A 13838-nucleotide genomic window follows, 5' to 3' on the forward strand; every position below is an offset into this window, starting at 1 on the left:
TGTGTTTATATCCCACCAAGGAGCTCAAGGTGGTCTACGTGGTTCCTTTTGCCATTTCATCCTCACAACAACTCTGTGAGGTTAGGCTATTTGAGGCCGTGACTGGCCCAAGGTCACCCAGTGAGCTTTATGGCTGAGTGAGGATTTGAACTCTGATCCCCCAGGGCCTAGTCCGATACTCCAACCACTTTGCCACACTGTCTTCTTCTTGTTGCTGCTGTTGTTTATTGGACTTGTTAGTCGCTTGTTACCTGAAGGTCTCCAAGTATCACATTAAAAACATAAATGCAAATACGTAATACCATAAAACAGGGGGGAAGACCCAACGCCCATAACAGCCGCAGGACGTTTGACAGTACACCAATAACAAAAAAACCAACCTCATCTCGGCCTATCAAATGCCAGGATTGGGGGGAGGGATTTAAGTCTTTGCCTGGCGCTGCCAGGGGGACCTTGCTCGGGAGAGCATTCTACAAAACAGAGAGCCACGTTAAGATGTGCAGCCACTCCCTGGAGCGTTTCAAAAGAGATATTGCCCATGGGGGCACCGTGCTACTTAGCTGCTCCCAGCAGGAATGTTTAAAAGAAAAGGGCAGTGCCTGAACCAACTTATACGTATTGCATGTTTTGTCCCAGTAAAGCTGTGCAGTCATTTTTTGAAAAGAATTTTCCTAAAAATTCTAAATGGGATGGGACTATTTTTGTGTGCACATAAAAGCAGCACAGGATGGATGTACTGTAGGTTGATCTGTCCGTCCCAAGGGCAGGCTAGAGAGGCAGGGGGGATGCATTTGGTCCATGAGTTAGACACAGCTGTGTCCAACCATTTTTTCATACTTGCCAAAATTGTAGCGAATGTGTTCACATTTTTTGTTGCATGACAAAAAAAATTAACTGTTTTTGAGAGCAGGAAAATGCATAATTGGGTTTTGAATTATCTATTGATATACCAGACTTCTCACTAATTCTATCTTTTCATTAATTAGTACAGGGAAATCCACCATAAAATCAGTTAGGCTATATCTCAACCCAGATTTGAAATTTTTGTCCAGTATCTCTGACCTTTAATTTGATTGCACCGTTTTTACTGCAGAAAAAGTTGATTAACAGAGCTACGTTGAACAGAAAATTTTAAACAGCTTTTGAATGACTGTATTGCTTTAAGTTGGATTCCTGCAATGAGCAGGGGTTGGACTTGATGGCCTTATAGACCCCTTCCAACTCTACTATTCTAGGATTCTACGTATTTAAAGCCAGTGTGGCACAGTGGGTAGAGTGTTGGACTACGACCTGGGAGACCAGGGTTCAAATCCCCACACAGCCATGAAGTTCACTGGATGACCTTGGGCCAGTCACTGCCTCTCAGCCTCAGAGGAAGGCGATGGTAAACGCCCTCTGAATTCTGCTTACCATGAAAACCCAATTAATGGGGTCACCATAAGTCAGAATCGACTTGAAGGCAGTCCATTTCCATTTCATTTCATGTATTGAAAACCTCAAACTCTGTGGATGTTAAGGATGGAGGGTGGACACTTCTTTTGAAATGGTACATGTAGAAAAGACTTTTATTTTAAAAAAATTATTTAAAGAATAGGCGGTAAACATAAAACAGGTTCCCCACCTCTTATATAAATGCTAACGATTACTCTTCTCTTCGCTGACATAGACATGCAAGCCGTCTTGAAAGGTGTGCTGCCTTTCTCTTTGCTAAGGCCCTTGCCATGTTTTTCCTTCCAGAATTAGCCAAATCAGTAAATTCTGTAGCATAGCAAAGATTCCTTACCAATTAGAAGATAAATGACACCAACTCCATCATTGTCAAGAAAGCCAAATTGCACTCTGCTTGGCCCTGGCGATCGATGGGCCAACGTAGAGTTGCATGTCTGAGATGATTTTTCAGGCACCATCAAGAGCAAATTGTATATCTAATTTCTGTCACAACTGCTTTTGCTGGGCAAAGGGAGAAATAATTGCTGTGGGAAGCTGACGAGGATCGCTCTGGCTGCCTCTTTAGACCACGATTGCCACCTGATGAAGAAGTTGCCTTTCCAGGGATTTATGCGGTTGACTTTCTCCTAACAGAGTGGTTGTCAATCGGGAGGCAAGAAGGGATGGGAGGGTGGGCTGGGCTGGGCTGGAAAGAAAAGGACAATGGATGGATTGTATAGGAAGAAAGCGTGACAGATGAGAGTACAGAAGTAAGAATGGATAGAGTGGATTGGACAAGAAGGGTCATTGCTCAGTGGTAGAGCATCTGCCTTGCATGGAGAAAGTGTAGGGCTAGGAAAGACTTCTGCTTGAAACCCTGGAGAGCCTCTGCCAATCAGTGCAGACCAGGCGTGGGGAACCTTTGGCCCTCCAGATGGTGCTGGACTACAACTCCCATAATCCCTTCCCATTGCCCATGCTTGCTGGGGCTGATGGGAGTTCCTGCTCAGCACCATCTGGAGGCCAAAGGTTCCCCGCAGCTAGTGTAAACAACACTGGTCTAGATGGACCAATGGTCTGACTCAGTATAAGGCCCCATGTTCCCAAGAAGGGAGGAATGGGGAAGAAAGGGTTATGTAATGAATGACGGTAAAGAGGAACGGGTGGGTGTCTCTCGGGGCTGCAGTCCACTTGGCTTGGTAGCCCGCCTCTTCCCCGCCTGCCCAGCAACTCTGCCTTCCAGCCAACAGCACCCAGGAAGGCCTTCCACCACCTGGCCCAGAAGCTGCACTGATCCCCAGCATTCCAGTTCTTGGCAGCTGTACCTGGAGCAGTTGGAATGTTCGTGATGTCACAGCATCTCAGCCAATGGTTGACAGAGCCTCGGGGCAACCTTTATTTCAATTAGCCTTTCATATATAACATGAGTCGCGGCCAACTTGCAGGATCATCTCCAAAAACTAGTGTGGGGGTTGCTGGGTTAGCGGCTGTGCGGGGATCCACGCAACACATCTGTCTCACACTCCCTTTCGCATCAGAATTGCAGTGGCGCAATGGGAGGCTGGTCCAGTTAGGGCACATGGGGCTCTGCCCCACCGACCTCAGCCAGCTCCCACCTACTTGTCCTTACGAGGGGGTGACATTGCCTATTGGCTTCCCCCTCCTCCTTCTGTTGCTCTTCTAGAACTCAGCAGGGAGGGCGAGGGGGAGAGGGACAAGCTAGAATTGGTAGGCTCTGCCTGTCACTGCCTCTGGCTCCACGTACAGTTGGTCTCCCTGCCACCTCCCCCACCGGTTGCAGTGGCCACCAGCTACCACTGCAGTGGTGCAATCGGCAAAGGAGATCAAAATACTAAATAATATAAAGCGCAGGCAGAGCAGGGGAACCTGAAGAGGCCAGTTTCCCATGCCAGCGATGGGAGAATGATTTGCAGTGCTGTCCCAAAAGCCCCCTGGGGTGTAACTGAGCTGTGAAGCAGTCGAGCGCTGCTCTTCTAAACCTGACATTGACAGTCAACATTAATCATTGCAAAGAGAGAACTTGATGGGGTATTGACCAAGTTAAAAGCCCGGGTCACTAGCGGCCCTGAGGAGCTCAATCGTTCGATACATCCTGGGTCCTGATCAAAAACAGCCGCCGTTATCACTCCAATTGCCAGTGAGATTTCTGTCTCTTCCGGAGAAGGAAGACAGACAAGGAATAGAATTATGGGAAGGGTCAAAATGGAAGAGCTCATTTGACTCCTTAGAAGCGTGTGGATGAGGAGGAGCTGCCACTTCTGCATGGATACACCATCCTCATCCTCTAGTGGATATTGGGTCTACCTTTTCAGTAAGCAGCAGGCGGGGGTTGTTTATTCTGGGAGCAGCTTCTTTTGCCTACTGAGGAAGAGCAATTGATCCCACAGTAATCAACCGTCAGCTTCTTACCAACATGCTTGATGCTACAGAGGCTTCCACTGCATCCACATCTCCTGATACCTTAGATGGGCATTCTGAGGCAGACTAGGATGTGGTTTCAGAAGCCCCACAAATCCTAGGATGACCTGTGGTTCAGTCTGGGGAAGCTGTGGCCCTCCAGATGATGGTTGGGCTCCAACTCCCATTAAGGCCATAGCTCAGTAGCAGAGGATCTGCCTTGCATGCAGATGGTCCCAAGTTCGGTCCCTGCCATCTCCAGTTAGGGCTAGGAGGGGCTCCTGCCTGAAACCCTGGAGAGCTGCTGCCAGCCAGTGAAGACAGTACTGAGCTAGATGGACCAATGGTCTGACTCAAGTATATGGCAGCTTTCTATGTTCCTGTGTTCCCTCTGCAAAGAATCATGGGAATTGGAATTGGGTGCTGGGAACTGTAGCCCTGTGCTGGGTAAACTATAATTCCCAGGATTTGAGGGGGGTGCATTAAATGTATAGTGTGTACACAGCCATAGTCCAACAACATATGGAGGGCCACAGGTTCCCCTATCCTAGACGCTCCATTAGGGCTTAAAAAAAACACTGTTCCTGCATCCCAACCACGACACCAGACTGGCTCTCTTATGCATGATCAGCAAGCAGATGCTCGCATAAATAGCATGAGAGAGGCCCAAAGACAATCTAAGCCTCCGATGTGAATGTGCCCTTTTGACTCTCTTCAGGGTTCACAACATATTTTGGCGGCTTCGCTGGTTTGCTGCAGTCTATTATCCCACTCTATTAAGTGCGCCGCATTTGGGCTTCCTCTCTTTTACCCAGAGTGGGAGTGGAAATAAGTGGCTTCAGCTTCTCCTTTGCCAGCCTCCCACTCGTCCCCGCCAAACCAGCAAGGCAACCCCCCACCATAATGACAAGGCAGGAAATCAAAGATAGGGGTGTAATCCCAGGTTTTATGCAACTGTTCTTCACTGTAATCAAAGGTGTTTTTGTAGCTGGTTAGGAAAATTAAATGTCAGTGCTGGGATGCATGAAGGTCATCGGATTCCATTACTTAAAGTAATAATGTACACAGATCCGTTCTGACACATCCATTTGTTAACGAGGGCTGCGCCAGTCAATGGGGAAGGCAGGTGTAAACATGTAAATGTGTGAGAGACGCCGGTTGAGGTAGAACCCTTTGATGTACTGAATCATTTCCTTTTCTCTCTCCCTCCCCCTTTGTTTTTAACAGGATTGGCTGACAAAATTTGGCTATTTGCCCTCTCCAGACCCCATCACGGGACAACTGCAGACACAAGAGGAGCTCACCAAAGCCATCATGGCCATGCAGCAGTTTGGGGGCCTCAAGACGACGGGTCTTCTAGGTCAGTGAGGAATCAGGAAGGGAGGGAAATATCTGTGGCTGTCATCACACGGGCCGAGGTTCCTAGCGCAGTGCAGGGGCTGCTAACCTTTTTAGGCCTGTTTGGAACGTTGAGTGACTGCTGTGGGTGCAGCCGCCACTGATCATTTCTCTGCCCCCTCCCCCAGATCAGCCCTCTCCCCCAATATAGAGACAGTGCATGCACACACTTTATTTTTCCAAGGGATCTGAGTTCAGATTGGGTAGAATTAATCAGAGCCTTAAAAATACATAGAGATGAAAGAGGAAGTGGGAAAGAATGTCACTTTTCCAACTTCCTCCTTCAACTCTGTGTACTTTTCAAGGGAGGGAAAGGTCCATAGCTCAGTGCAAGGGTCGAAAACTTTTTTAGGCTGGTAGGCCTGCTTGGATTTTTTGAATGAGTTCCGTGGGTGTCGCTCCCTCTGATCACTTATCTCCCTCTCCCCTAGATCAGCCGCTTCTCCCCTCCCCTGGCATAAAACATAAAAAGAGAGAGTGTGCACGTACATGCTTTGTTTTTCCACGGGATCTGGGTAAAAGTCAGATCCAGTAGAATTAATCTGAGCCTTGAAAAGCACATGGAGCTGAAGGAGGAAGTGGGAAAGGGCGTCCCTCTCTCAACTTCCTCCTTCAACTCTGTGTGCTTTTCGAGGAAGAAAAAGGTCACCACTCTCACGAACAAGGGAGCAGTGAATCAGGCAGCTCAGAGGATTCTCATGGACCAGAGAAAGACCTTAAGGATTTTGCAGGAGCCACGTTGGCAGCCCCCGGCTCAGGGGAAGAGCACATGCTTTCCATATCAAAGGTCCCAGGTTCAGTCTCCAGCATCTCCAGCTAAAGGACCTCTTGTAGCTGGGGATGGGTTAGAAGATCTGTACTGGAGAGTTCCTGTACTGGAGGGTAGGACCAGAACGCAGTGACCTTCTTCACAAAACACACCGTTGATTTGTTTCCATGACATGTGGTGATGGCCACTAATTTAGGAGGCTTTAAAAGGAACTGGATAACATTCGTGGAAGATAAGGCTATCCATGGCTACTAGTCATGAATGATCACTATATGCCACCGAGAGGATGAGAGGCAACGTGCCTCTTAACACCAGTTGCTGGGGAACACAAGCAAGAGAGTGTTGTTGCTCTCATGTCCTGATTGTGGGTTTCCCAAAGGCATCAAGTTGGCCAATATGGGACATAAGATGCTGGACTACATACTCCTTTGGGCTTGATCCTGCAGTTCTCTTTTTATGTTTTTATACAGGGCACTTAAGTCCCCACCACAACCACTGGAAGTCTTAGGGTAGAGACACACTTACTGTTGTGCCGGTTCCAGTGTGTCTCCACCTCTGTTTTCTGAAAACGGGGGCACTGTACTCCCCCTCTTTTTACTCTAAAATGTGATTGGACCAGCTCGAACACATTTTTTAGATTTTGCAAGAGATTGGTAGATCAACCTGTTGTCCCTCCAGGAGTGGCCAATGGAAACATTTTGCTGTAGGCTCAGGCAGAGGCAGTGATTGGCCCAATGCTTTGCTATGGACAGTCCTGAAAGATCTGAAGTCAGCAGTGGGGAAGGAGGTGTGTCCAGCCCAGGGCAGAGTCACTTCAAAAGGCAGCCAGAAAAACCATTCTCACTGTTTTGGAAGCAACTAGTGTGCCCACAGCCTTGCTTGGAACATCCTCTGGCTTTTGAGGTTTCTGCACCCATTGCTCATACAAGGTTCAGGCAGATCTCTTCCGCCAAGGAGCAAGAAAGTCAATACATCTAATGAAACCTGAAATTCTCAGGAAGCAACACACTGCGCATGCTGGTGCTATGTTGCTGTTATGTGCCTTCAAGTCGACTACGACTTATGGTGACCCTATGAATCAGTGACCACCAATAGAATCTGTTATAAACCACCCTGTTCAATCTTGTAAGTTCAAGTCTGTGGCTTCCTTTATGGAGTCAATCCATCTCTTGTTTGGCCTTCCTCTTTTTCTACTCCCTTCTGATTTTCCCAGCATTATTGTCTTCTCTAGTGAATCCTGTCTTCTCATGATGTGTCCAAAGTATGATAACCTCAGTTTCATCATTTTAGCTTCTAGTGATAGTTCTGGTTTAATTTGTCCCAACATCCAATTGTTTGTCTTTTTTGCGGTTCATGGTATCAGCAAAGCTCTTCTCCAACACCACATTTCAAATGAGTTGATTTTTTTCTTATCCGCTTTTTTCACTGTCCAACTTTCACATCCATACATAGAGATCGGGAATACCATGGTCTGAATGATCCTGACTTTAGTGTTCAGTGATACATCTTTGCATTTGTGGACCTTTTCTAGTTCTCTCATAGCTGCCCTACCCAGTCCTACCCTACTTCTGATTTCTTGACTATTGTCTCCAGTTTGGTTAATGACTGTGCCAAGGTATTGATAATCATTGACAAGTTCATTGTCCTCATTGTCAACTTTAAAGTTACATAAATCTTCTGTTGTGGTTACTTTAGTCTTTTTGATGTTCAGATGTAGTCCTGCTTTTATGCTTTCCTCTTTAACTTTCATCAGCATTCATTTCAAATCATTACTGGTTTCTGCTAGTGGTATGGTATGCATATCTTAAATTATTGATATTTCTCCCTCCAATTTTCACACCATCTTGGTCCAATCCCGCTTTCCGTATGATATGTTTTGCGTATAGATTAAACAAGTAGGGTGATAAAATACACCCGTCTCACACCCTTTCCAATGGGAAACCAATCGGTTTCTCCATATTCTGTCCTTAAAGTAGCCTCTTGTCCAGAGTATAGGTTGCGCATCAGGACAATCAGATGCTGTGGCACCCCCATTTCTTTTAAAGCATTCCATAGTTTTTCGTGATCTACACAATCAAGGGCTTTGCTGTAATCTATAAAGCACAGGGTGATTTTCTTCTGAAATTCCTTGGTCCATTATCCAGCGTATGTTTGTGATATGATCTCTGGTACCTCTTCCTTTTCCTTTCCATGCTATGGTAACCTCTAGATTGGACTACTGTAATGCACTCTACGTGGGGCTACCTATGAAGACGGTTCGGAAACTTCAGCTAGTGCAAAATGCTGCGGCCAGAGTTCTCACTGGGACAAAGAAAGTTGACCATAAAACACCTGTCCTGGCGCAGCTGCACTGGCTACCGATATGTTTCCGGGCCAGATTCAAAGTGTTGGTTCTTACCTATAAAGCCCTAAACGGCATCGGACCGCAATACCTGATGGAGCACCTCTCTCGCTATGTACCTACCCGTTCACTACGCTCGACGTCGAAGGCCCTTCTCCGGGTTCCAACCCATAAAGAGGCCCGGAGATCAACAACTAGATCTAGGGCCTTCTCGGTGGTGGCCCCCGAACTATGGAATGCCCTCCCAGACGAGATACGCCTGGCGCCTTCTCTGTTATCTTTTCGGCGCCAGGTAAAAACTTACCTTTTCGCCCAGGCTTTTTAAATTTTGTAAATTTTTAAATATTTTAATTTAACATTTTAAACTTAATATGATCTTAATTTAAATCTCAATGGCAATTTTATTAATGTTTTATAATTGTACTATATATATTTTTTTCCACACTTGCTCATATTTTAATTGTGATTTTATTTGTTGTACACCGCCCTGAGAGCTTTCTGCTATAGGGCGGTCTAGAAATGTAATTAAATAAATAATAAATAAATAAATAAATCCAGTTTGAACATCTGGCATTTCTCACTCCATATATGGTAAGAGCCTTTGTTGTAGAAAGTTGAGCATTACTTTACTTGCATGGGATATTAAGGAAATACATCAATGATTACTGCATTCCCTGGGATCCCCTTTCTTTGGAATTGGGATATATATTGAACTCTTCCAGTCTGTGGGCCATTGTTTAGTTTTCCATATTTCTTGATGAATTGTTATCAAAATTTGGACAGATGCAGTCTCAGTAACTTGTAGCAACTCTGTTGGTATGCCATCTGTTCCTGGTGATTTGTTTCTTCTAAGTATTTTAAGAGCAGCTTTCACCTCACATTCTATAATTTCTGGTTTTTCATCATATGGTTCCTCCATGAATGAATCTGTCATCCTTGCATCTCTTATATAGAGTTCTTCCATGTATTGCTTCCATCTTCCTTTTATTTCATCTCAGTCAGTGTGTTCCCCTGTTGATTATTCAACATCTCTACCCTTGGTTTAAATTTCCCTTTCATTTCTCTAATCTTTTGGAATAGTTCTACCCTTTTTGTTGTCCTCTTCTATTTCTATACAGTAACTATTGTAATAGTTCTCTTTGTCCCTACGTACTAGTCGCAATATTGTTGCATTTAGGGTTCTGACCGTGTTTCTACCTCCTTTTGCTTTTGCTTTCTTCCTTCCTTTAACCATTTTAAGAGTTTTGTCAGTCATCCATTAAGGTCTTTCTCTCTTTTTAACTAGAGGTATTATCTTTTTGCATTCTTCCCTGATAATGTCTCTGACTTCACTCCATAGTTCTACTGGTTCTCTTTTAACTAAGCTTAAAGCCTCAGATCTGTTTCTTCTTTGATCTGCTGCTATAGAATTGTATTTTTATATACAACTCTGTTCAGAGATCAGGGATGGATGAATCTGTCCATTCCAGTTTCAGCGCTCCACATTTCTGCAGCAGTTTGCCTTCCCCACTCCACCCCGCCAAAAAAGTTCTCATGAAAATTTGTCAACATTTTAGGGCTAATTTCTCCTAATATACACATTTTTGCAAGTGGCTTTCCCTGATATAATTCAATGCTAGTCCTACTCAGAGTAGACCCACTGAAGTTAATGGACATGGCTAATGTAGATTCATCCATCTCAGTGGGTCTGCTCTGAGTAGGGCATAGTTAAATACAACCCAATGCATTTCACATGTTACTTTCACCAATATATTCATTTTTATCCACATTTTCCCCTAATATGCACGTCTTTGTACAATTTATTTGGTTTGGGAACACAAAATTGGGAGAATTGCACATTTCAAAGAATGGCTGCGTTTTGGTTTGTGTGTTACAGAGGTGGGAAACCTTTTCAGCCAAAGGGCCACATTCCCTTCTGGACAAACCTTCTGAGGGCCACATACCAGTGGTGGGCGGGGCCAGTGGCAAAAGTGGATGAAACAATGAATGTAACTATTACTCTCTAATGCTAGGCTAGCTTCTCCACACACTCACACACCCTCTCTGTCCTCTATCCAGACAAGCAAGAGGCATGATCAGAGTTCAAGGACACATACCAACTAGGCAAAAGCAATCGGGGTGTAAAGCAGGTATGGCCAAACCAGGAGGCTTGGAGGGTCTGAGGTTCTCCGTGCCTGGTGTATTGTGACTGTGCAAATTAAGTAGGTTCTCACTGAAAATCCAAACCACACCAAATTTCTTTCCCCCCCCCAGCGGAGACTTATGATAAGGCAGTTGTGGAGTTGCCATGTGGGGAGGGCCTGTCTCCTAAAACTGGTGCCCATGTCAAGGGTTCAAACCAAATTTTTGAGGTCTATTTTAGGGACACCGACATGCGTATCCAATAACATTTTAAGACTGGAAGCAGGTCTTCCCACAATCGAGGCTCGCATTTGGAAACTTAAAGCGAGACTTTGGTTAAAAGTGTGTTTTTTCCTGGTGGGTTTGGCCCCCCTAGTCCTTTCTGATTCATATAAATCCAACTGGCATAAGTCTCTGATCAGGAAATTTGCAACTCTCGGTTTTTCTCTCCCTGCTATCTCCATGCTGGGCTTCTCTAAAGCGTGGCTGGCTATTTCACAACGAATCCTGGATGTAGAACTCCAAAACCATCTATCGTTGGCAACATTCAAGTTTGATCCTACTTTCTTCACCAGGGGTTTAGTTCTTGCACACTACTTCAGCTTTTTTACCAATACTAGACTCAGAAAAGCATTTACACTGGCGAAGCTTGACGTGCTTCCGTCAGCTCTCCTCGAGGGCAGATATCGTGGAATTCCTCGTGAGGAGCGTCTGTGCCCTTGTGGGATGGGAAAAGCTGAAACGGTAACCTATGTACTTTTAACCTGTCCCTTTTATCACGATCTGCGTCTTTCTAATATAACTCCAATTATTCAATCAATTCCGGGCCGGGACTCCTCATTTTATACCAGCTATCTTTTATCGGACCAGCATCCCCAAACTACATACAGCATTGCTAGATTCTGTGCCAAGGCAATTACCCTCCGTAGAACACTGTTAGCTCAACTGCCTACACAGTCTGATCCTAGTTAGCAAATGTATGAACTTTTAATTTGTTTTATACGATGTTTGATGCTTTGTACTGGTCTCTGACCGCAAGAATAAATTCTATTCTATTCATGTCAAGGGTCGGAGTGTTTCCAGACAGCCAGTAGCCTTTTCCCCAAATTCAGACTTCTGCCCAATAAGGTCAGATTCAGATTTCTTTTGTGTTTGCTTCTAGTTTTTAGACCAGTGGCCCCCAAACTTTGTTCCCTGTGGACCGTTTGAAAACTGCTGAGTGTGTAGGCAGACCACCTCATGATTTTTCTGCCTGTTGCCGCAATTGCAATGTGGTGTTCTAGATGCTGTTACGATTTTAACTGTATTTCTATTTCCTCTTTTCTGTGTTGTATTTTATCATATTGCAGTTTGCATTTCCTAGAATTCAAACTGTAATACGATAGAATACAAAGAAAGAAAGAAAAGAAACAGTGACCATGCAATTAAAAACCTATTTGTATATTTGTTTTTAATGTTTCAAATGTTGTAAACCGCCCAGAGAGCTTCAGGTATGGGGCGGTATACAAATGCAATAAATAAATCATAAATCATATGACTATTTAGTATGGACATGCCACGGACCACCTGAATGAAGCTCACAGGCCACTGGTGGTCCACGGACCACAGCTGGGAACCTCTGCCTTAGACCATTGTAAAGAGAGTTTAACAATATCGAAATAAGGCATGGCAGCAGAAATTTAAATCGGACACAAAGAAAGTACAACAGGAACAAACTTAGAATGCTGAATTTGCTTGGCAAATCACATCTTGCTCCTTGAAAAGGTTTTTGCTCTTAGCAAATATTAAAACGACTAAAATGGAATAAAATGTCAGTTGTACAAATCTCAATAAAAATATGTAAAGCCAGAGAACGACCCGTGGCTTTTCCCCAAATTAAGCTTTCTGGGATCCAGAAGCAACGGGGGCGGGAGAGGGGAGAGGACACCGCATCCTTTTATTCCACACCTGGGCTCGTGGGCTGCCGGCAACTTCCCCTGGAAGAATCAGGGTGTGTGCGTGCAAGGACCATACGGTCTCGCTTGCCATCCCGGGGAAGTAATTACATGGCTCAGGTGTTTTGTCGCCCCATGCAGCCGACAGCCCGAGGTGGGCAATTATTTCACCAGCCTCGCACGCTCCTGGGGGTGCCGGGATGTGTGTTGCACAGAGCTTCTTTGTCTCTGTATCCCTCTGGCATGTGAGCCTCCAGACAGCTGGTCTGTCTTTGCTCCCAATCTCCCACCCCACTAACCCATCCACCCATCCCGGATTCTTCTTCTTTTCCACACACACACACACCCACTTAATTACTTTACAGAATACTAATGACTTTATCAAAGTTGACTTGAAAAAGATCTCATGGCGTTGTGGCAACATTTCCCTGCTGTCTTGTCAGAGAATAAAAAGGAGAGGGAGGTTGTGTGCTGGTGGTTTTAGTCGCTAGTTGTTGCTGTATTATATATTATTATCATTTATTATTATTAACATTTATCATTATTATTATTAGATTGTATTCCCTGTTAATACCACTCAGAGTAGACCTACTCAAAATAATAGCAATAATTTAAATAAATATAATTATAATCAGGGGTTTTTGGGGACAGTACTCATAGGTACTGAGTACCAGCGCCTCTTTTCCTGCCCGTGGCAACTGGCCCCACAACACTTTTATCAAAGTATGGGTACCCGCACCTCAGCTTTTACCAAAAAAAGCACTGATTATAATAATAGATAAACTTTAGTAGACATAGGGTTTCATTCAACTAAGTTCTACTCTTGGTAGACCCATTGGAATTAATGAACCTACGTTAGCCTTGTCCATCAACTGCGATGGGTCTACTCTGAGTAGGACTTGCAACAGAATAACCCCGTCACTCATGTAGGCCTGTTAATTTCAATGGGTAAACCGAGAGTAGAACTGAGGCCACATTCACACCATACATTTATTCCACTATCATTCCATTTTAACAGTTGTGGCTTCCCCCAAAGAATCCTGGGAAGGGCAGTTTGTGAAGCGTGCTGAGGGTTGATAGGAGACGCCCTATTTCCCTCACAGAGCTACAAATCTCAGAGTGATTTAACCATAAATCCCTCTTATCGACTCTCAGCACCCTTTACAAGCAACCTTTCCCAGGATTCTTTGGGGGAAGCCGTTGCTGGATTCATGAGGGCGGGGTCAGGGGGAGGAAAGAATACCTGCATGAGGCATTCAGGGCTCTCAGTCTGGTCCTTTCTCCCATGAACAGCTCAATGAATAGCTTTAAAGTAAGGAAGGGTGGATGCAATATGCAGGGCGGGGGGCAACAGCCAACGTGTGGGCAGCATAGAGGGAATGTGATGTGACGGCAAGGCTAGTTTATGTGGCCCTGCTGTCCAGTGGTG

The 13838-nt window shown here is 45.0% G+C and overlaps 1 protein-coding gene across 1 annotated transcript in view; it reads left to right on the forward strand.

The window, feature by feature from the left end:
* Window positions 1-13838, forward strand: part of MMP17 (matrix metallopeptidase 17) — a 177758-nt gene that overhangs the window by 127348 nt on the left and 36572 nt on the right. The window contains exon 2 of the mRNA XM_061603002.1: window positions 5074-5206. Coding sequence (XP_061458986.1) covers window positions 5074-5206 — 133 coding nt within the window. The remainder of the gene's footprint in view (window positions 1-5073; window positions 5207-13838) is intronic.

This window comes from Rhineura floridana, chromosome 19 (assembly GCF_030035675.1).
Source record: "Rhineura floridana isolate rRhiFlo1 chromosome 19, rRhiFlo1.hap2, whole genome shotgun sequence".
Lineage (NCBI taxonomy): Eukaryota > Metazoa > Chordata > Lepidosauria > Squamata > Rhineuridae > Rhineura > Rhineura floridana.